This window comes from Anthonomus grandis, chromosome 11 (genome assembly GCF_022605725.1).
Source record: "Anthonomus grandis grandis chromosome 11, icAntGran1.3, whole genome shotgun sequence".
NCBI classification, from domain to species: Eukaryota; Metazoa; Arthropoda; class Insecta; order Coleoptera; family Curculionidae; genus Anthonomus; species Anthonomus grandis.
This window is the reverse complement of record NC_065556.1, coordinates 21,393,127-21,412,577: the sequence shown is the minus strand read 5'-3', so window position 1 is coordinate 21,412,577 and position 19,451 is coordinate 21,393,127. Positions and strand designations below refer to the sequence as shown.

The following is a 19,451-nucleotide window of genomic DNA, read 5'->3' as shown; positions in this document are numbered from 1 at the left end:
AAAAAAAATCTAAATAGCTAAGTTTTTGGAAAAATATATCAATTTAAAAAATTTTAATTTTTAGTTTTTAGTTTTTTTTAAATTTATTCTTACTTCAATTTGACTACTAATTTCACTTAATATAAAATTTCAAATTTGTTTTTGGTTTTTCTATTTCTCAAAATATTTATCTGATTTAGGAGTAATTAATTGAAAAAAAATAGATTCCATTTTTCCTCTTTAGTTAGCTATAAAACCAAATTTTATAAAAATCATTCATATATAGGCACTTACTGAGTTGGTCTAATTATTTTGAAATTTTTCCATTTTCCAGGACCTTTAAATAAGTTCTAGATTGTTTAAATAAATTTGATTGCAGATATTTAAATTTATTTTATCTTTTTTTTTCTTAAGTCATTTCTGGAGTCCTGGGGACACTTCTTGCATTCATAGGATCTTAAACTCATTCCTACTTACTCCAGATATTTGGAGCTATTTTATTTCGACATTTTAAGCATAATATTTTATATAATTGTTGACCTTTCAGACATTTGAATCTACTTAGATTTTCCCTATTGCATTATAAACTAGTACTTACATTTTTTAGTAAATCCTGATGTATTTCGAGGACTTAAATTTTCGACGATTTTTAGTCTGTCCTCGTTTTTAAAAAAAAAAGACCAAAATTTGGTCAAAAATCAAAAGTATAAGTGTTCTTGTAGATGGATAGAAATTAGCCTTTAGCGATCAAATTAAATACTTTAGTAGGACAACATTTGTCAATAAATACCAAAATAACTTTATATAATGCCATAGCTCTTTAGCAATTAAAATTTTTGTTCAACTCTTTTATATAATTTATCGCAATAAAGAATCTGTCAACTGCAAAAAATTCAAAATAGGGCAAAAAGAACAATTTTGAATTGTTGTCCGGCCAATAATGAATTTTATTTAATGTCTATACATTCATATTTAAGTTAAAGAAAGGCCTTTTACCTAGTTATATATGTGATAAATTGCTGCTGAAAAGTGCTGCTTCGTGATGTCCATAATAATAATACCAGGAATCGTACTAACTTTATTTTATCACATAAGTGTAACACCAATTAAATAATAAGCAGCATAAAGCAATAGCATAAATAGCTACATACAAAAACAACAAATTTCCCAAAAAAATAATAAAAATAAAAATACACATAAGATTAATAATAATGTTCATAAACCTAATTCAACAACATATTTAGTCAGCAAGAGTACATATATAAGTAAGCAATAAATATCAAATATCAAATGCTGGGTATCCCGATCCCCGACACTAAAATGCTTAATTCCGTACTCTATTACCTACTACCCACTAATCTATTACCTACTATCTATTACCTACTAAACCAAAATTATGTCATAATATCAGTAATTTATTGTAACAATGTTTATTGAGTACATATTTTGGAATTGTAATGTTGAGCCCATGTTTTAAATTTAATATTTAATTTTCTACATTTAAATTTTAGGTCTTGTTTATAAGTTTCTTAGTTTAATAAATTTGGATTTATAAGAGTTGTGCATTTTTATTTGTATTTCTTTGTTATGAAAACCTGGTATCTATAAATAATAGTTTTTCGTATGTAACTCTTATATAACAATTTATGTGTTTTGCAGCTTTTTAGAGATACCTTAAGAACATTGCCTAGTCTTCTAGACGTGTTTTTTGAAAAAAAAAATTATTTTTTAAAATTTATTTCCAGGTTTTCTTTTAATATTTATTTTTTTTGAAAATTTTTCATGAAGCTGATAACAGGTTTTTATGAAAACGATTTTCTTTTATTTTTTTCTATGAACAATAAAGAGCTTTCCATTGTTTGTTTATGTTAATTAAAAACTTCTAAGTTTTTACATAATCTCCAATGATAATTATATTTTCTTATAATTTTTAAGGAAAGCATAGAATTTTGAAAAAAAAGTCAATTGAATGAAAGAAATTTCTATAAAATAGATTTTTTAGGCTTTTCTATAGAAAACAAAATATTTTACTTTGTTTGAAGCTTTATCAAACATTTCTTTAAACGTTATTTTTTGTTTTTTATAATTTTGTTTTTGTTTTCATAAACAAAGACTTTTTATAATAATTTCCATTCACTATTTATGTTTAATATACAGCTAAAAAACCTTTAAATTTTCTGCGTATTTTCTTAAATATCAGAAAAAGTTATCAGTGAGAAACGTTAATACAAAAAATCGATAATGGTGTTATTTCTTACAACAATACTTTTATTTTATATAAAAAAATAATAATTCAAAATAATTATTGCTCCAATTCGGTGCTGCCAAACTAAGATTATTACAATAGTTTAGCTCTTCAATCAGTTCTGGTCAAAAAACAAAACATAACTAACTTTAAATTTTTCTAGACTTCTCATTTAATTTAGCTGTGTTAACATCTATGTCAATGTTCAGTTAAACGTTATCAAAATCTATATAGAACTTATGATTTCTTGTGTCTTCATCGAAACGAATTTGAAGCATGTAAATTCGAAAGCGTCTAACTGACTAAGAGTCCAACCCAATAATATGGGTATTTTATAATTACTAATTTTTTATTAACTACTGAATTTAAGATGATGGTACGTCTAAGTCTGGTCCCCATTTATACGGAAAAACCGTCTTAGTGCCATTACGTTGCAAAAAGTTTTAAGGTTAAAAATAACTGTATTATTAGTTAATAGCTGAAACACGTGGATGTTGTTTCTTCAAATACCATTAAGAAAAAACTCTCAATTTATAATCAAAATTATAAATTTAAAGTGTGAAGGAAGAAAAAAAGTTTAAGGTTAAGTGGTCTTCAGTATACAGATGATGATAATTTAATTTTGCGACTTCATGTTCTTGCAAGTTCCGGTACAGAGAAAAAGGAAAGCAAAAACAAAAAGAAATATTTTTAAGAAATTCATGATCATATTAGGTAATACATCAGTAGTTTTCTTATTGAAAAAAACCATTGTAGCCGAAACAAGTCTTCAAAGGAGTTCCTGATCCTGATCTTAACATTCATCGAATGCATCGTGCATATGTATGTTTACAAGTCACCTATAATTTTATGCTGAGTTTCGTTACCTACTTTTGTCCATTTGCCCGATTTGAACTATGACTATGTTTGAAATATATATAACAGATAATATAACACGATATGATAATAAATGCATGTTTTAAAAATCCTTTTAAAGTCTTAAAATTAAAATCCAAAGATTTTAAAGACATTCAGTAATTTGCTGACAACGTGTTGAATATGACAAGGTTAAGAATATCTCAGGTTTCGTGGATTATGGTTAATAAAGAAAACCCGAATATGGTGAAAACTATAATAGACCAGTAAGTGGGTCTTGGGCGTGCAAAAGGTGGGGTAGGAATTATTTAGAAATATATTATTTATGAGTAGACCCTCTTCAAAAATCCAAATTTTCGACCTTGGGACGGGGGGACCGCGCGCGCCGCCATCTTGGATTATAGGTACAAAGAAACAGTTTTTTAACATTATCTCCGTAATTGTTCACCTTACAACAAAACATGTTCTAAGCAAAGTTAATGGCAATAAAATGTCTTATATTTTATGTATTAACAGTTTTTTTGTACGTTTAATATATTAAGTTAGACGGACACAAAGATGGTATTCTTAAAAAAATACTCAGGACTCGAGATTTTTTGTATTTATAAACGGGGTTTTTTAATTTTACAAAGTACAAAGTTAAATTAATTATATACCATAAGGGCAAATAGGCAAATATATGATGTCATTTGCGCCTTGCACTATTACATATATTTAAAACTATGACAACACAAGGTAACACAATTTTTACAATACTGTTTTTGGTACGAGGCCCTATGCCCTTAAACAAATTATTAAAAAATCTCGATATAATATGACAACCATACTAGATAAACAGAATTAAAACAATGGTAAAGAAAACCTGACAAAATACGAAAAATAAAATACAATAATTATATACCGAGCAACAAACAGAATATCCACAAAATCATCCACAAAAAATAGATTTAATTTAAGTGTAAATCTTTGTATATTAGAGGTATAAAAAAGTGTAAATACATGAAATGTGGGAAATTTTGTTTTCTTTAATTTTATTTATGTCATACCTTGTCGTAAAATTAACCATTACGGACATAATACCAAAAAACCTTTTTTTTGTATGTGTAATCCAAGATAGCGACGCGCGCGGTCTTCCCCCAAGGTCGAAATTTTGTATTTTTGGTCACAGTCTACCCGTAACTAACATATTCCAAAATAACTTTTACCCCACCTTTTGCAAGGTAAAAAGCCCTACTGCCTGGACTATAAGTAATCTTTTAATGAATTAGAAAAATAGATCGAGGGCAAAGTTCTAAATATAGTAAACAAGGTACAGGATATGGTATCAGAACTACCTCTTTTTGAATGCAAAAATCGAATGTAGGCTGAGAAAATAAAAAACAATATGGATATGCTCTAGTATATACATTTTAAAAACTTAGGTTATTGAAAAAACTTGATTAACAATGCCAAGAAATCCAAATGAGTATTAACTAACTTAAGTTATCGTGTTTTTTTTTTTAATTTTTTGATGTAAGTTTATATGAAACAGACGTTTTTACATATCTATTGACCCTTAGACTATTTCTTTGTTCTATATATAAGTTTCGTGTTTTTTTGTAAAAATGTTATATCGACTTTTAATTTTTTTGAGATTATACTTAAAAAACGTATTACTAATTAATACAATATTTTTCACCAAAATATCCCTGTTTTTTTATCTATTGTAAAAAAAACCTTAATAACAAAAAAATAACTCTCTGGCACTTTTGAACGTCCACGCTTCAATTGTAATTATGGAATAATTTTAAAAAAATACAAGAAAAATAGCAAAAGATTTTTTTTTGTTTAGCAGAAGATTTTTAATAGCAGAAGAGAGTACTCAAAATTTACAGGCCTTTTAGTAAAAAAAACCAAAAAAAAAAGCCATTTTTTATTTTGTACTTAAAAACAGCATGCATTAAAAAATTAAATACAATTAAATTTCCCATACATTTTGAGATAAAGTATCTCACCCGCTTTGAACCAAAGCAAATACAAAATTTTCATTTTAACGAGTTACGGTTAAAATCCAAAAAATCACTACTCAAAAAAAAACCCTTGTTCATTCTTACCTCTTCTTTTGTACTCGTAATTTGTCTTTTCTCTCTCCCATGGTAAATCTTTGGTTTCACTAAGGTGTGTCGACTAAAATCGCTGGCAGGGTGTAGCTGGTCTGCAAAAAACATAAAAACACCCTATAAAACCCAGTTATTACACTTAAAACAATAGAGCCTGGTAAAATCAAATAAAAACAAACATATCCCAGAACATGTATCGACTCCGACCTATTTTTGGACCTCGGTGTTTACCTCCGAGAACGTGTTTCTTGTCATAACTTTATGGCCCCCCTTGTAAATGAGTAAAAACATTTATGTACACGTTACATGCATGAAAAACTGCAGAGGAAATGTGCTTTTGCAACCGAACCGTTATGGGAAACGACCTATTTTTGGCATTGTTTTTATTATCATGTATTTTTAATAGCTTATTCGCCAGTCGTGGGTATTATCAATAACGACGTATTAGAAACAAAGAGGTTTACTGTATAATAATGGGTGAAAAATTAAATAAGAAGACGGCCCTGTTAAGCACTTATAAAATCATATTTCGCCTACATCAATTAGCAGTTACGAGCTGAAATAAAAAGCTGACAAAAGATACCTAATTTACTTTATTAAGGAGGAACGACTGGTTGTTAAGAAAAATTGAAAATTGCTATTATATTGGACATTTAGGATTTTTTTTTGTTATCTATTATAGTATCCAGAAGTAATGCAATGTTGCAATGCTCAAAGTTATATGGAAATTTTTTACAGAAATTCCTGGAATATCTCATTCGGCATTTATTTTGGCTACGAATAATAATAATGATAAACTTGACCAAGGCAAGACTAACTCACCTTAGTTAAACCCTTTGGAATACACCATCAATAATTTTTAAATGTGTATGCAATTATGCAATTATGTATATTACTGTCTATGGGGGCCCATAGGGGCAAATAGATCTAATATAATTAAATAATGAACATTAAGGGGTTTCTAATACAAGAGTGATTATTTGTGTGTGCCACGCAGCCCACACGTTAAAAATTGTATCAATTTTATTTACTTTAATTTAATGTTTCTTATCTCATTCCAATGTCGCATCTAACGATTACGTCGTCTACTACTTATGCACCAAAATCGTTTATTTATAGCCTAATTACACAATAATACTTATCTTGTCAAATAATAACAAACCGTAAAATGTTATGTACACTTTACGAGAATTGCGTTGTACTTTTCACATTTTTGTTTATATAGTAAAATAATTATGATTTATTCATATAATATTAAAATTGGCTTAGTGAACCTCTGATAAACTCTTCAAAGATCATTCGCGTGCCATAAGATCGTTCGAAACGATAACCACACCCTTCGGAGAAATTGCAGTTATCTTGGTTAAAACGCTTCCTGATGTAAGGCAACATTATCATTTTTAATTTAAACCAATATTCGGATTTCACTTTTGCTGTAATCCATCCATCCATTTTCGCGCCAGAAGTTAAGTAGGTTAGCGAGCATATAGCGGATAAACACCACTTATTAAATATTGAACGTTGAAGCACGAACGGTTTAAAAAAAAAACGTAAATATTTACGTTAACATGTGGCGCTATATGAATATTTATTTTATATTAGCTGCTCGGTTAGTTAGATAATCGTCTAATAGTTTCAAGGACAAACTAGCTGGTTTTTGTATGCACCGGATTGTTGTAAATTTAAGGTTATTGCCTACTTTTGATGACATATGGCAACGCTGGGTTGCTCCCGAAGGTTTCTGCGCAAGGGTAAGTAAGTTTGTCAAGTGTGCGAAGTGGGAATCGAATGGACTCGTTACGGATCGGGGATAATCTTGCGAGGGTTGTTGCCAAATGAGATTCTTTTCTTTTGTCACCCTGTCCTATCACAATATTCTATTTATAAGTGCAATAAAAAATATCAAGTAATTTTAGGTTGGTAGAACTATTCTCAGCTTAAGTCAGTCCCATGAAACTTAAATCGCGGAATTTCGGACGTCGGCCATCTTGGGGTGACTTGACATTAGAAAAATTTGACAGTAGTAATGTTAGTGACACTCTTGACAGTTTTGACGTTGACTTTTTGGTTATTTTTAGTTTTGGGAAGACGTGGGCAAAGAAAAGATTGCTGAAATCAATGGCTTTAATTAATCTAATTTAATTTTTATTAATGTAGCCTAATTTCAATAGTTTCAAGTTCTATTTATTGTGAAATTAGGGCATAAAAAGGCATACAATTTGAAATAGGGTAAGTTTTTTATGTATAGGGTTCCTTGGTGGAGACAATATAAGCTGAATGAATGGAAAAAATATGAGTTACTAAGCATATTTAGGTATTTAATTAAATTATTATTTACTTTAAAGTTTTGTATAATAATTTAATTTATTTAAAATATATTAATTTAATTTTATTTCTTTTTATGTTATAGAAGGCAGAAATGTAGGTATATCAGGTCATTTCGTAAAAGTATTGCAGTAAATTTAAAATTTGTTTCGACCATTTTGTTGCCTCAAATTATAATAGCTCTGATGATCCCTCTAAGTCAAGGCTTAGGTCTGATGCAATTCCATGGTCTCTGCTAAAACATTAGGTCTCTTAGAACACAGTTATTCTTAATTTTTTCCAAAACCAAGAAAATTATTGTCAGATGACCAATTTGTTAATAATGAAATTAAAGTTACAAGTTCAGACACTAGTGGTATGTCACCTCAACGATCTCATCAGGTCAAATCCAGTCAAATTATTCACCATCAATACCATGAGGGAGCACTTGTTCCAATATTTCTTTTAGAGCTTTGAGCAAGTTATATAAATTGAGGTTACTTCTTTAAAGTCTCTTTATAATGATAAAAAGTTTGAGTTTATAGTAGCGAATGAAGTGATTAAATAATTCATTAACTCTCAGTTGCTAAATGCAAATCATTTATCTTCTGGTCGCAGGTGGTCAGTAAAAGACAAAGCATTTATCCTTATAATTCTTAAACCTAATTTACAAGTAGTCAAGGCACTTTTTCCAATTATCATCTCCAAAAACTCTTGCAAGATATACTCTCCAATATACCTTTCAATTATCAACAAATCAAACTCAATTTAGAACACCTTAAATTGCATTAACTAAGTAGGTCGTTGTTGTGCCTTGATGTTTGATTAAATATATAATGATGTTTGATAAATACCTCCAAGTTTTGGACTTTTTTATGAAAAAATATGTCAAAGATATTCGGGGATTAAAGTCTTAGGTTCTATGGGTAAAAACTACAACTAAACAAAATCGTGTCAGTGTCCTTTTTTTCCACAATATACAGTTAAGAAAGAGGTTTTAAAAAACCTAATAATTAACTGAATTAAAGACTTGCAGTCTTGAGGTCTGTGCATCTATTTCTGATCAAGATAGTACTAACATCTCCACTATAGAAGAGTGAACTATTGAGTACACTGACAACAAGCCAACTCTATAACACTTTGTTGTTAATATACAATCTATTACTATAGAATATTAATGATGTTAAACAACTAGTTGAACTAGTTGTGTCTTTTAACGTTCCATTTTTTTTTATTCCATGTATTGCCATTTTCAATTTTGTGACTGTACCAACAATTTATTAGTAGGCTATAGGATTTTCTTCATGGGATTTTTATATTAATTATTATTGTTGATTTTTAGAATATATTTCTTTTATACAGACTTTACCTATATCAGTTTTATAAATAGTATCGTATTTGTAAATATTTATATTTATAGTAAATCTTGAGATATATTAAAGTATATTTTGTTCTCTTTGCAGAGCTTTTATTTTGTTTTTCTCCATTAGTTAGATTCTCCATTAGATATTTTTTGTTATTATATAATAACTATTTTTAGAGAGTTTTGGGTTATTCATGTTCTTTATTCTATTTAGAAATTTATACAAATTTACCATTTTTAACCTTTTTTATTATTGAACTAATTATTTATTTATTGCAGGCCTTGGAATATAAACAGAATTTGTCCAAAACGATTATTATGATATTACAATTTATATTGTATTATAAATTAAAAGTGTTAATTATATATTGTATTAGAATACTTGAAATCATGTATTTTTATTTTCCAGGTGAATAAATAATTTTTTTCTGTTTACATAAAATTATGCAATTGTATTTTGCAATTTATTTTTTCCTGTAATTTATATAAACATTATTACTGAAGAAATATTCCTTTTTGCATATGATAGATGTGTGTCAATATTACCCGAGGACGTTGTTTGAAGTAGAAAAACTGTCAAAACAAAGGTGTTTTGGTTCCAAAAGTTAAATTTAAAGGTTATATTCTACACATATTTACCGAATTTAGGAAACTACATCAATATGCACAGTCAACCGGTGTTCTGCTTGATTAAAATTGATTTGTATAAGGGAAATTAGTTTTTCTTTTATGCAAACTGTTTTTATAATTTTTGTAACTTAAAAAATAAAAAAAGGAAATGCGTTGGAAAGAACAAGCATTGTTGACAATCTGTTAATCTAGTCGAGTATTTAGTAGTTTCCTCAGGTTGGGCCCGTCTTTAATCGAATTCGTCGTCGAATTCAAATTTGGCGCTGCATTTGACCATGTCTTCTTTCTGATTGGTTAGACGGGTTTCCAATAGATATAGCTTACAAATGTCAAAATTAGTTCGAATTATTGCACCTTTAGTAGAGGGCCAAGATTTCTTCGCGTTAACAAGGCAACCCGCATTTCTCTATATTTGTGTTCTGTGGTTGTTTTGACGTAAAAACTGTTTTCCCTGCATATTTTATTAATTTTGTCGTTATCGAGTTAAATGAACTAATTAAAACAACTCCCGGAATATCAATATCGAATTTTGTGAAAAAACATCAAAAACTATCAAAAAAGGTGCCGACGGCTGGAACCACAAAACTATAGACTACAGAGAAGTGGAGGTTGCATAAAAACTGATACATATTCTCCTGACAAATCTGCTAGCGTCCTCTCGCTTGGCAACGGATACTTTTGTAAATAACTTGACACTTTGACTTACTTAATTGGACAAATCAAAATGGTAGAAAGGCGTGGCCAAATTAAGGAGGGAAGATTCAAATTTTATTTCATAAGAAATCTGATTTAATGGCAACATCTAGATAACTCAAGTCATCTATGGTGCTCTAAGATATTGATTTTTATTCTAATGGAAATAAAGCAATGTTTTTCTTTAATACATTTATTTTTTCGCAAAATCAATTACTTAAAATGATATACATAATAATTTATTATAACAGACATCAAATAAATTAGAACGAATCTAAAAACGTTTAAATGTATTTTCTATGCATTGAACTACACCAACCCAAACAGATTAGAAAAGGTTGTGAAGATTTTTGTGCTAATTTCTTGTCATACATCTAAGGACATTTCGTTAATAATAATAGAGGATGAATTATCTTTGCTTAATATGTACTTGTTTCTATTCCTTAAAGAAAAATTAAAAATTTTAAAAATGAATTAAAAAGTCTATAACAGAAAAAAATCAATATATCTATGTATATGAAAAACAAAATAATTCTTTGAAAACGAAAACAACTTATTATAGTATATCTTTGTAGGTCTCTCATAACACTAACAACATACCAAATGTTCCTAAATCATCAAATCCAGAAATTCTCTGTTTGGACTTTTCATATAAAAGTCTCAAATATAAATATAATATCTCATCAAAAATTAGAGCATGTAGGGTCCTTGAAGACGGTAGTTGGTAACAAATTAAAATATATGGGAAAAATTTGATTAAGGTATCTCAAGAGAAAAGTCTATTCTACAATTTTCCATTCATAAAACATTGTTCTTAAATAATAAAAATCCCGATAAGCAAAAAAAGGGTGCTAAGCCTAAAAAAGGTAATCAAGACTTTCTGGTTCGATCTCGGAAGTCATATTATTCACATTATTGTTTGTTACATGTTAAATAAAAACTATCACAAACTAATCATATTTAAACCTAATATTTGTTTTTGCTGTTGTTCAATTTAAACAAAACAGATAAGATACATATAGCGATGTACTGTTGGATTTCCTTTTACAAAAATTCCATTTCGTTTAAAGGCCATTTACTTTGGTTTGCAGATAGTGTATGAATATGACGACCTTGTTTTTATATTTTATTTGGGTTCATTGTTTTTTAATCAAATAATAAAGTTTGATATTGCAATTAATTTTTTCTCTTTGCTCGTTTAAAATAGTTCAATTAATAATACAACCTTAACATATAAATATATATATATAAACGAACCTATATGGAAAGTGAATGAGTCACTTTACCATTACAACATATTCATCATAGGCCGGTTATATTCATTAACGTAGAAAAGGATATAAAATACACCCGAGTATGGTCAAATATTAAATTACCAATTAGTTGCCCAATTGACACGACGTACACCGTACACTTTCTTAATTTTGTCGGCCATTTTTTTTGTATCCTCAGTTTTAATGCGTTTTTCTTGCACTTAGGTGTAGCTCGTAACGTTGACCCACAAGGTTAACACAAATTGCTTATATGGTTGAACGAGTTAAGATAAATATGGTGCGTTGAACTTTGTGTATATGCATACAGCTCTTGCCACACTCTGAAAGAGTAAATTTATCAAAAGACTTTGAATTTTTGGACGTCATTTTCAAAACAACTAATTTAATTGATGTTTGGCATTTTTTGATTAGATAGATTATTACAGATTTTATGTATTTCCTTATATGCTTGTCTGGATCATATGAAGTCACAATTAGTTCTGATATGTTGCACAGAAATAGATTAGGCTCTAAGCCATCGAATAATGATTTTGTTCCTTTTTATGACTAAGTCATTGATGATTCTAATTTAGATTAATGTTATAGTGTTGAGGAAAATACTCTGATGAACGTGTCAATATGGTAAACCGAGTATTCCCTAAAAGAAGACTCAACAGTCTCCCCGTAAAAATATTAAAAGGTAAATGAAGTTTATCTTCGAAGCTGAATAGCTGAATACCGATATTTCAGTTACTTTGCTGAGAACTTAATATAATTCAAGAGTTGCAAGCTTGTTCAAATACATGCAACTTTAAGTATTGCTCACTAAATAAGAACATCACATCAGCCAATAGATTCGTCATATCCGAAATACTCATTTAAATACTCGTTTGCTAGAAAAAGTAAGGAATGATAAGTCAAAATTAAGCCAAGGAATATTGCGTATAATTCATTTTTATGATTTGGTATTATCAGCGATGAAATTCTCTGATCTCTTATATGCCGACGACGCATAGCTAAAGAAAGAAATTGGACATTTAATGGATTTTTTAAGAGTTTCTTCCAAGCATTATCAAGTTCATTGGTGGTAGAAACTCAATATAAGCCATTTTTTGCTTTCTTAATTTATTCATTAAATTTTAATTAGGAAAGTATTATAATGGACTAAAATAGTTAAATTCATCCAAAAGTAAAAAAAAATATATGTTTAGAAAACTATTTGCTATGAAAACTACATGAACTAAATTTCCTTAATGGTGCCGAATTCAATAGCAGAATGCCTAAGGTTATTTTTTAAGTCTGTTTTCCAAAGCGGTGCTCAGGTGTATGATGATAAATTGAATTTTTAAAAACCACTAATTTGCCAAAGGGCCGAATCCAATGGCAGAATGCTCAATTTTTGAGATTAAATGACTTGCCTGGAACATTTTTATAATTTTTCGTCTATCTAAGTGACAAAGACATAGAAGAAAGTTCCGTTAAAGATGATTAAAAATACCAAAAAAAGGTCGTTTTTATACAAAACTATTCAGTTGAGTCTCTTATAAAAGACCAAATATGTAGGGCAAAGTGTGGTATAAAGAAAAACGGAAGAAAGTACATGATTATATAGCTAACTAAGAAAAAGAAGTTAATGAGAATAAAGAAGAGACAGCACGATCAACGAAAACTAAAAGACACGGAAAACTTCTATAAAGAAATTGTCAACATTAACACAGGCTTCAGAGCAAGAGTGGAAACCACACTTAAGAAGATGGTAGCATAACTGCTAACAAAATTACATAGTGAGTGAATGGAAACAGTACTTTGACAACAAAATGTATAGACTAGATGCCGAGTATCACACTGCAGAACTACAGCTTGAACAACCTACATACGAGGAAATTATCAAAGCTATCAAAAAGCTCAAAAATAACAAAAGCTTCAGGAAAAGACAAGATACTAAAGTATGGAGAAGAAGCACTGCAAGCAAAATAGATCTACTGGGAATTTAATAGGGTGCCTCATCAACTGTTTTAAGCTAAGGGACGCAATGGTAGAGCTAGAAATTCCCAAAAAGCTAATCAAGCTATCAAGTATAATATGTGCCAACAGCTCCAGAAATAGAGTAAAAGTCGGTGAAATAATGTCAGATTCGTTGGAGGTGTTGGCAAGGTAATTTTGCTATCCCGATATTGTTCAAGATTGCCTTGAAAAAAGTTATAAGAGCCGCCGAATTCCTCGAGGTTATTCTGGTATTCACCGACGACATTGGCGTGGTTGAAAACACCGTAATCATGGTACAGGAGCTATTCAATGAAACTGAAAGACAGGCGGAAGTACCACTGGTCATATACGAGAGTGAGACTAAAGTATTTCGAGAGAAAAGTTCTAAGCAAGATCCAAGAACAGAGTAGTTCCGTTTAAGGACATGACGAAGTGACTGAACTCCAGATGGAACCAATCAATATCAAAGTAATTTAACATCTTTGCTAATCTGAAAGCGGTGGAAATAGAATATGATCTTCGATTGATAAAATATAGACAGGGATGGAGAATAATCATGCAGTCAGCCAAGACTGACCAAGGGTTTTACAGCTAGAAATGATGATGATAATGAAGATCAGTTTGGATTCAGATTCAAAAACTTCACTATATTGGATATAAGTAGATAAAATTTACAGGGCTTCGAAAACTCATTTTTTGTCCTCACAAGCATTTGATTGTATCTATATATCTTGATATTGGGTTAATTACATATTTCTTACCACGTCAAGTTTGCAGCATTAACCATTTTACCATGGAGTACACCAGGGCTCAATTACCCTCAGTTTCTATTAATATAAATGATTCTGTTTTGCTGATGATGCTTTCTTCTTCTTCTTCTTCTTTTGTTAGATTTTTCTCGTCAACTGCTGGACATAGGCTTCCTTTAAGTTAAGCAAATCTTTTTGTTGTAGTTTTCCTTAAATCACCAAATCATCTCTTCCGTAGACGGCTTCTATCTCTTGTTGTTACCTGCCATAGTAAGAGTCTGCTTACCTACTGTTAAGAAGGTTTTCACGCAGTGTTTCTGGCCTAACTCCATTTTTCTTTTGCAATTCTATCCATAATGATGTTCATGCATATCATTGACCTTTCCATTTTGTGTGGTTCTGAGCTTGGTTGCGTTCTTTAGGGTTACTACCATCTAGTCTCTGTTCCATACATCTATACCGACAGAATAGGATCTAAGGCTCAGGTCAGCATTTATAAAAGTTCAATTTCGCTTCCATTTATTATGACTATGTCATCAGCAAAGCACAGGATGGTTGAGGTATATGCCATCTATATTTATTCTCTTTTCTTCCTAATTCAATGTTTGAAACACGTTTTCTAGTGCTAATGTAAGAAGTTTGGGAGAGACGCACACACGTGTTTCTAGTAGTATTTTTCTTGTCGATGTTGTTTCGTCTATTTTAATACGCTAGATGGCATTCGTATAGATATCTTTTAATAGGTGCTATACCGGAAGTCTATTTTTTAAATATTGACCAGAATTCTACGGAGTCAAAAGCATATTTGAAGTCTACAAACCCCTGATGGTATGTTGTATTCTTCGCATTTTTTGATTATTGTTTGGAAGGTGGTTGTTTGGAAGAAGATTGTTTGATTATGGTTTAAGTGGTCTATCTAGAAAGTCCTTCAATAAGGTCCTTTGAAAGTCCTGTAAAGCTTGTAAATGAGTCTTTTTGTGAGGATTTTTGAGAACAGCTTATATAGATTGGATAATCGACTGATTGGTCTACAGTTCTCTATGCATTTTTACAACTTGTTGGTATTTTAATTATAATGATACATTGATTGTACTTGAATGGCTTTAAGTACTAGGTCTCCACCCATTTTTCATATAATTTAGAGCCATTTGTATTTCATGAATAGTAAAAGGACGTTTTGTGAGGTTACGCTGATGATACCACTCTCTTATAAAAAAAAACCGTAACTTGGCTTTTGAATGTCATGATTGATAGTCTCAAAAGCCTTCCCGAGAATCTAAATTTACCAGTGCTATTGAAAATTTTCTAACGAAGCCCACGTTGTTTTCTGGGATTTAATTAATTAATTAATTAGATAATAATACAATTACAGGTAAAAAACTAATTATTCTTAAGTCGTTAAAAATAGATGAGTTTTTTACTTTAGGCAAAGGTTTGCCTTTCATTGATCGGGGATTCATATCTACGCTTTATGCAACTATTAACTGTATTGCAAGTAATCAAAATATCCATAAAAGGACTGCAACCTTAATTCATGTACATTAAATTCTTTGAATCTTACATCAATTACCGATTCAATTATCCTAAAATGTTATTTTTCTCTTGAGTATAAGTTTCGATTGAGCTGACACAATTTTTCATATTTATTAAAAAAATCAAACTTTTAAACCATATATTTCGTCACTACTAAACATTTTTTATTCCTATTTTCATTCTTATGCCATATTTGCATAAAACACAATCTATTACAGAATACCCTGTCCTAGTTAGGAAATTAAAGGCATATCGACGGCGTTAATTAACACTGCCTGATACCGAAGCCCATCTGAGGAAATGAACTAAATTCGAACCCAATTATAGCATCCGGAAATCGCGTGAAATTAGATCAACAATGGCGAGATATGCGGTTTCTGTACTGATTTCTATTTTCATATCATCTGAGAGTGTTTTAATTGAGTTAGGAAACTGGTTGATTGAAGCTTAATTCCTCCTCGTTATTATTTAAGTCTCGAAGGCACCCCCTTTTTAAGTAGAAGCATCAGACTGAAACAACGAATTTGCTCAGATCCCGTGACGAGACCCACAAGTGAATGTTTACATATAAAAAAAAATTACACTTCATATCAGATATAACACGCTTGAAAGGATTATGGGTCTTACGATTAATCTTTATGCGTCGAAGAAGACGGGTCATGAACTGACTTAAGTAAACCGTAACGTTGTGATGACGTGGATCACTCGACTTACAAAAAATAAACACACCAGCGGGACGAAGTTTATTTAGACGATGGTCAATTAAAGTTTTACGTACCTCTAGTAATAAAATTATAACGCGCTTCGAAATGCTCGTAAAAGCGTGAGGGAAAAAATCAATTTTGATAATGTATAACAGGTGTTGTTTCTCGACTAGACATAAACCATCAGCCCTGTCCACTCCCTTTTGAAGGGCACAGTCGAGGGCAAGGACCAGACGGGCGTTCTTTGTTAAAATTACCACTGTGTCGGATCTATTATGGATTTCTGGGCTCGGTGGATTTATTTTATTTTTTTAATATATTTTTTTTATTGTTCTTTTCAACAGTACGGACGAGAAGCATATTTTTCATATTTCATTTTTTTGTCTCAAATACATCATTATGCCAAAACGAGTGTTAAATATAGAGTTTTTTGGACTTATTTGAGTTTCTCCATCTCATTTCATACCCACATTCAAGACACATATCAAGATTATAATAATAGCACAGGCTGGATATTATGGAATTTGACCAAGGCTTTTCATTTTCTTAATCACAAAATACTGATAGCATTGCTACATAGGATTTTCAAATAATGCAAAAACTTTAATTAAATCAGGTCAAAATATTTCAAAGGGCTAAAATAGATACAAATTTCTCAGTGCATAATGAGACTCATTACTGTTCAGGAGCTATATAGGGTAAAATGTATATAGGGTCGATTTAAATTAGTGGTCAGCAAGGTTAAAAATATCAAAACTTTTTTTCTGGCTACTTTCTAATAATTTTGGTAATAAAATCGAGAAAAATCAATATTTTTAATTAAAAAATGTGCTCTTGTCTTATTTTGATAGGAGTGCCCCTGTATGAAATAATCAGACGTAAATGTTTTGCAACCTACACGCATAAAGTATTTTTGATCACGTTTAATAAAATTAAAAGGTATCTTACAAATCATCAGGTATAAACATGATATAAGACTATTACAAATACTTAATTTTAAGATCAAAAACTGTTTTCTTTGTTAAAAATTTTACTTGAAAATTGTAAATAATTGAGAAAAATTAAAACAATTAGTTAAAAAAAAACTGAAAATACCAAACAAAACAAACAAAACAAATTATGTTCGAAGTGGTTGCCATTTTGTTGGGGAAATAACCTTGCTCTACACGACTTATTGCGCGAGTAGCCCTTAAAATAGAAAATGGATTTTCACGGGTATTAATTTCTACAGCATATACCAATCCATAAATAGTAATCTACTGAAGTTAGATCTGGAGATCGAGGAGGCCAATTTATAGGACCTTGATTCGTAAATCTATCCATAGTTTTAAAGAAATAATTTACACAAAGAACTATTTAACTTTACCAACGTAAATTTAAATAATTAAAATGCCAATTAAAACGTGAAACAAAATTCAAGCAATATTCAAATTGTCAACAAGCACTGCCAACTATTATTTTTTATTTTATATATAGTTACTGTTTCAATACCAAGTCATGATTTACTTAAAACTTAATAATTATTTTTCTTTAAACCGGAGGCTTCTAACGAAATAAGACAAGAGTACCTTTTTTATGTAAAAATGTTGGTTCTTTTTAATTTTGCTCACCAAATAATTAAAAAGTAACCGGAAAAAAAGTTATGACATTTTCATCTTTGCTGACCACTATTTTTAAACGACCCTATATACATTTTAGCATAAAGTCAGTTAAGAAAAAGTTAGCATAAAGTCAGTTAAACAGTCAAATAACAATAACAGTGGTATACGATAAGAATTTCGAAAAATAACGACCAGGCGTTTCGAAAATATTAATAAAAAACCATCTTCAATGGGAATTATAAAAACACCCTGTAACATGAAAACGATTCATTTTTCACGATTTATGTATATAAAGATTTTGTCTTATTTTTAGGCAAAGATGCGGCTACTAAAAAATTGCGATGTAATTTTGGGACACCCTGTATACGATGCTTTTATGAAAACCTTAAAACTGTAAATATCACTTGTACACAGTTATATCATTCCTTTTTACCTTCTGAATACCAAGTACCATAAACCATATAAATTTTGACCTTGATGAACTTCTTAAAAGTCGGAATTTCCGATGATTTTTTGTTGTCTACTAGAAATCAATCACTTCAAGTTGTTAAAAGCCCTTAGAATTTAGGTTTAACAATTGATTCATAGTTGAAATTTTCTAGTCATGTTTGAAATATTTATTTTTCAGAGGTCATATTGTGTTTTGTTGGTTAATTTAGTTTGACGCAAACCCTCAATCTCTTACACCAATTTTTATCTCTTTACTTAATGTGTTCATGGACGATGACGAAGTTTCAATACTGTTAGTTTTTACATAAAGCATAGCCACTTCTCCGATCAGTGGAAGAAAAAACCCATCTACTTTTAACGACTTAAGGATAATTAGCATTTTACATGAATTGTATTGTTATTTAATTAATTAATTAATTAGGTCCCACAGAACAATGTGGGTTTCGAAAGAAAATGATGATTTAATAACAGTGATTGACAAAACATTTTTAATAGCACTTGCACATTTGGACTTCTCGAACACTTTTGAGACTTTCGCGATCAGGACCCTTTAGAAGCAAAGTGAAAATATTATGGGTTTTAGATCTCAAAAAATAATTTCTCACAAATTAAGGGTACATTTTATCTTGAATGCCCCAAGGCACCTGTTGGGATACTACTATTTATTATTTACACATTTTGCAGATGACACTCAAATTTATTTTCACATTGACTATCAATTAGCGTCAAACTATAATCTTAAACTTATTTCTTTTTCTCTTAGCCATTATGAGAGCGCCATTACTCTCTGAGTATAGGCATTTCTCATATGATTCTATATTCCTCTGTTCTGGGCTTAACTATTGTAATTATTTTTTGGGTGATATCTTGTACATTGATCCATTTGCTTGTTTTTTATCTTTCACGCCTATTTTCAAGGATTTTTTTCGATGACCTTCTTTGATGAATTGCATTTTGATGCAATGTTTTCTTGATCATCATACAAGTTTCATTGTAGATTTTTAATT

The 19,451-nt window shown here is 30.0% G+C and overlaps 1 protein-coding gene across 1 annotated transcript in view; it reads right to left on the bottom strand.

Annotated features, from left to right (window-relative positions):
* The window catches only part of LOC126742017 (disintegrin and metalloproteinase domain-containing protein 12-like), an 80,787-nt gene that overhangs the window by 20,176 nt on the left and 41,160 nt on the right, over positions 1-19,451 (bottom strand). The window contains exon 2 of the mRNA XM_050448540.1: positions 5,173-5,273. Coding sequence (XP_050304497.1) covers positions 5,173-5,273 — 101 coding nt within the window. The remainder of the gene's footprint in view (positions 1-5,172; positions 5,274-19,451) is intronic.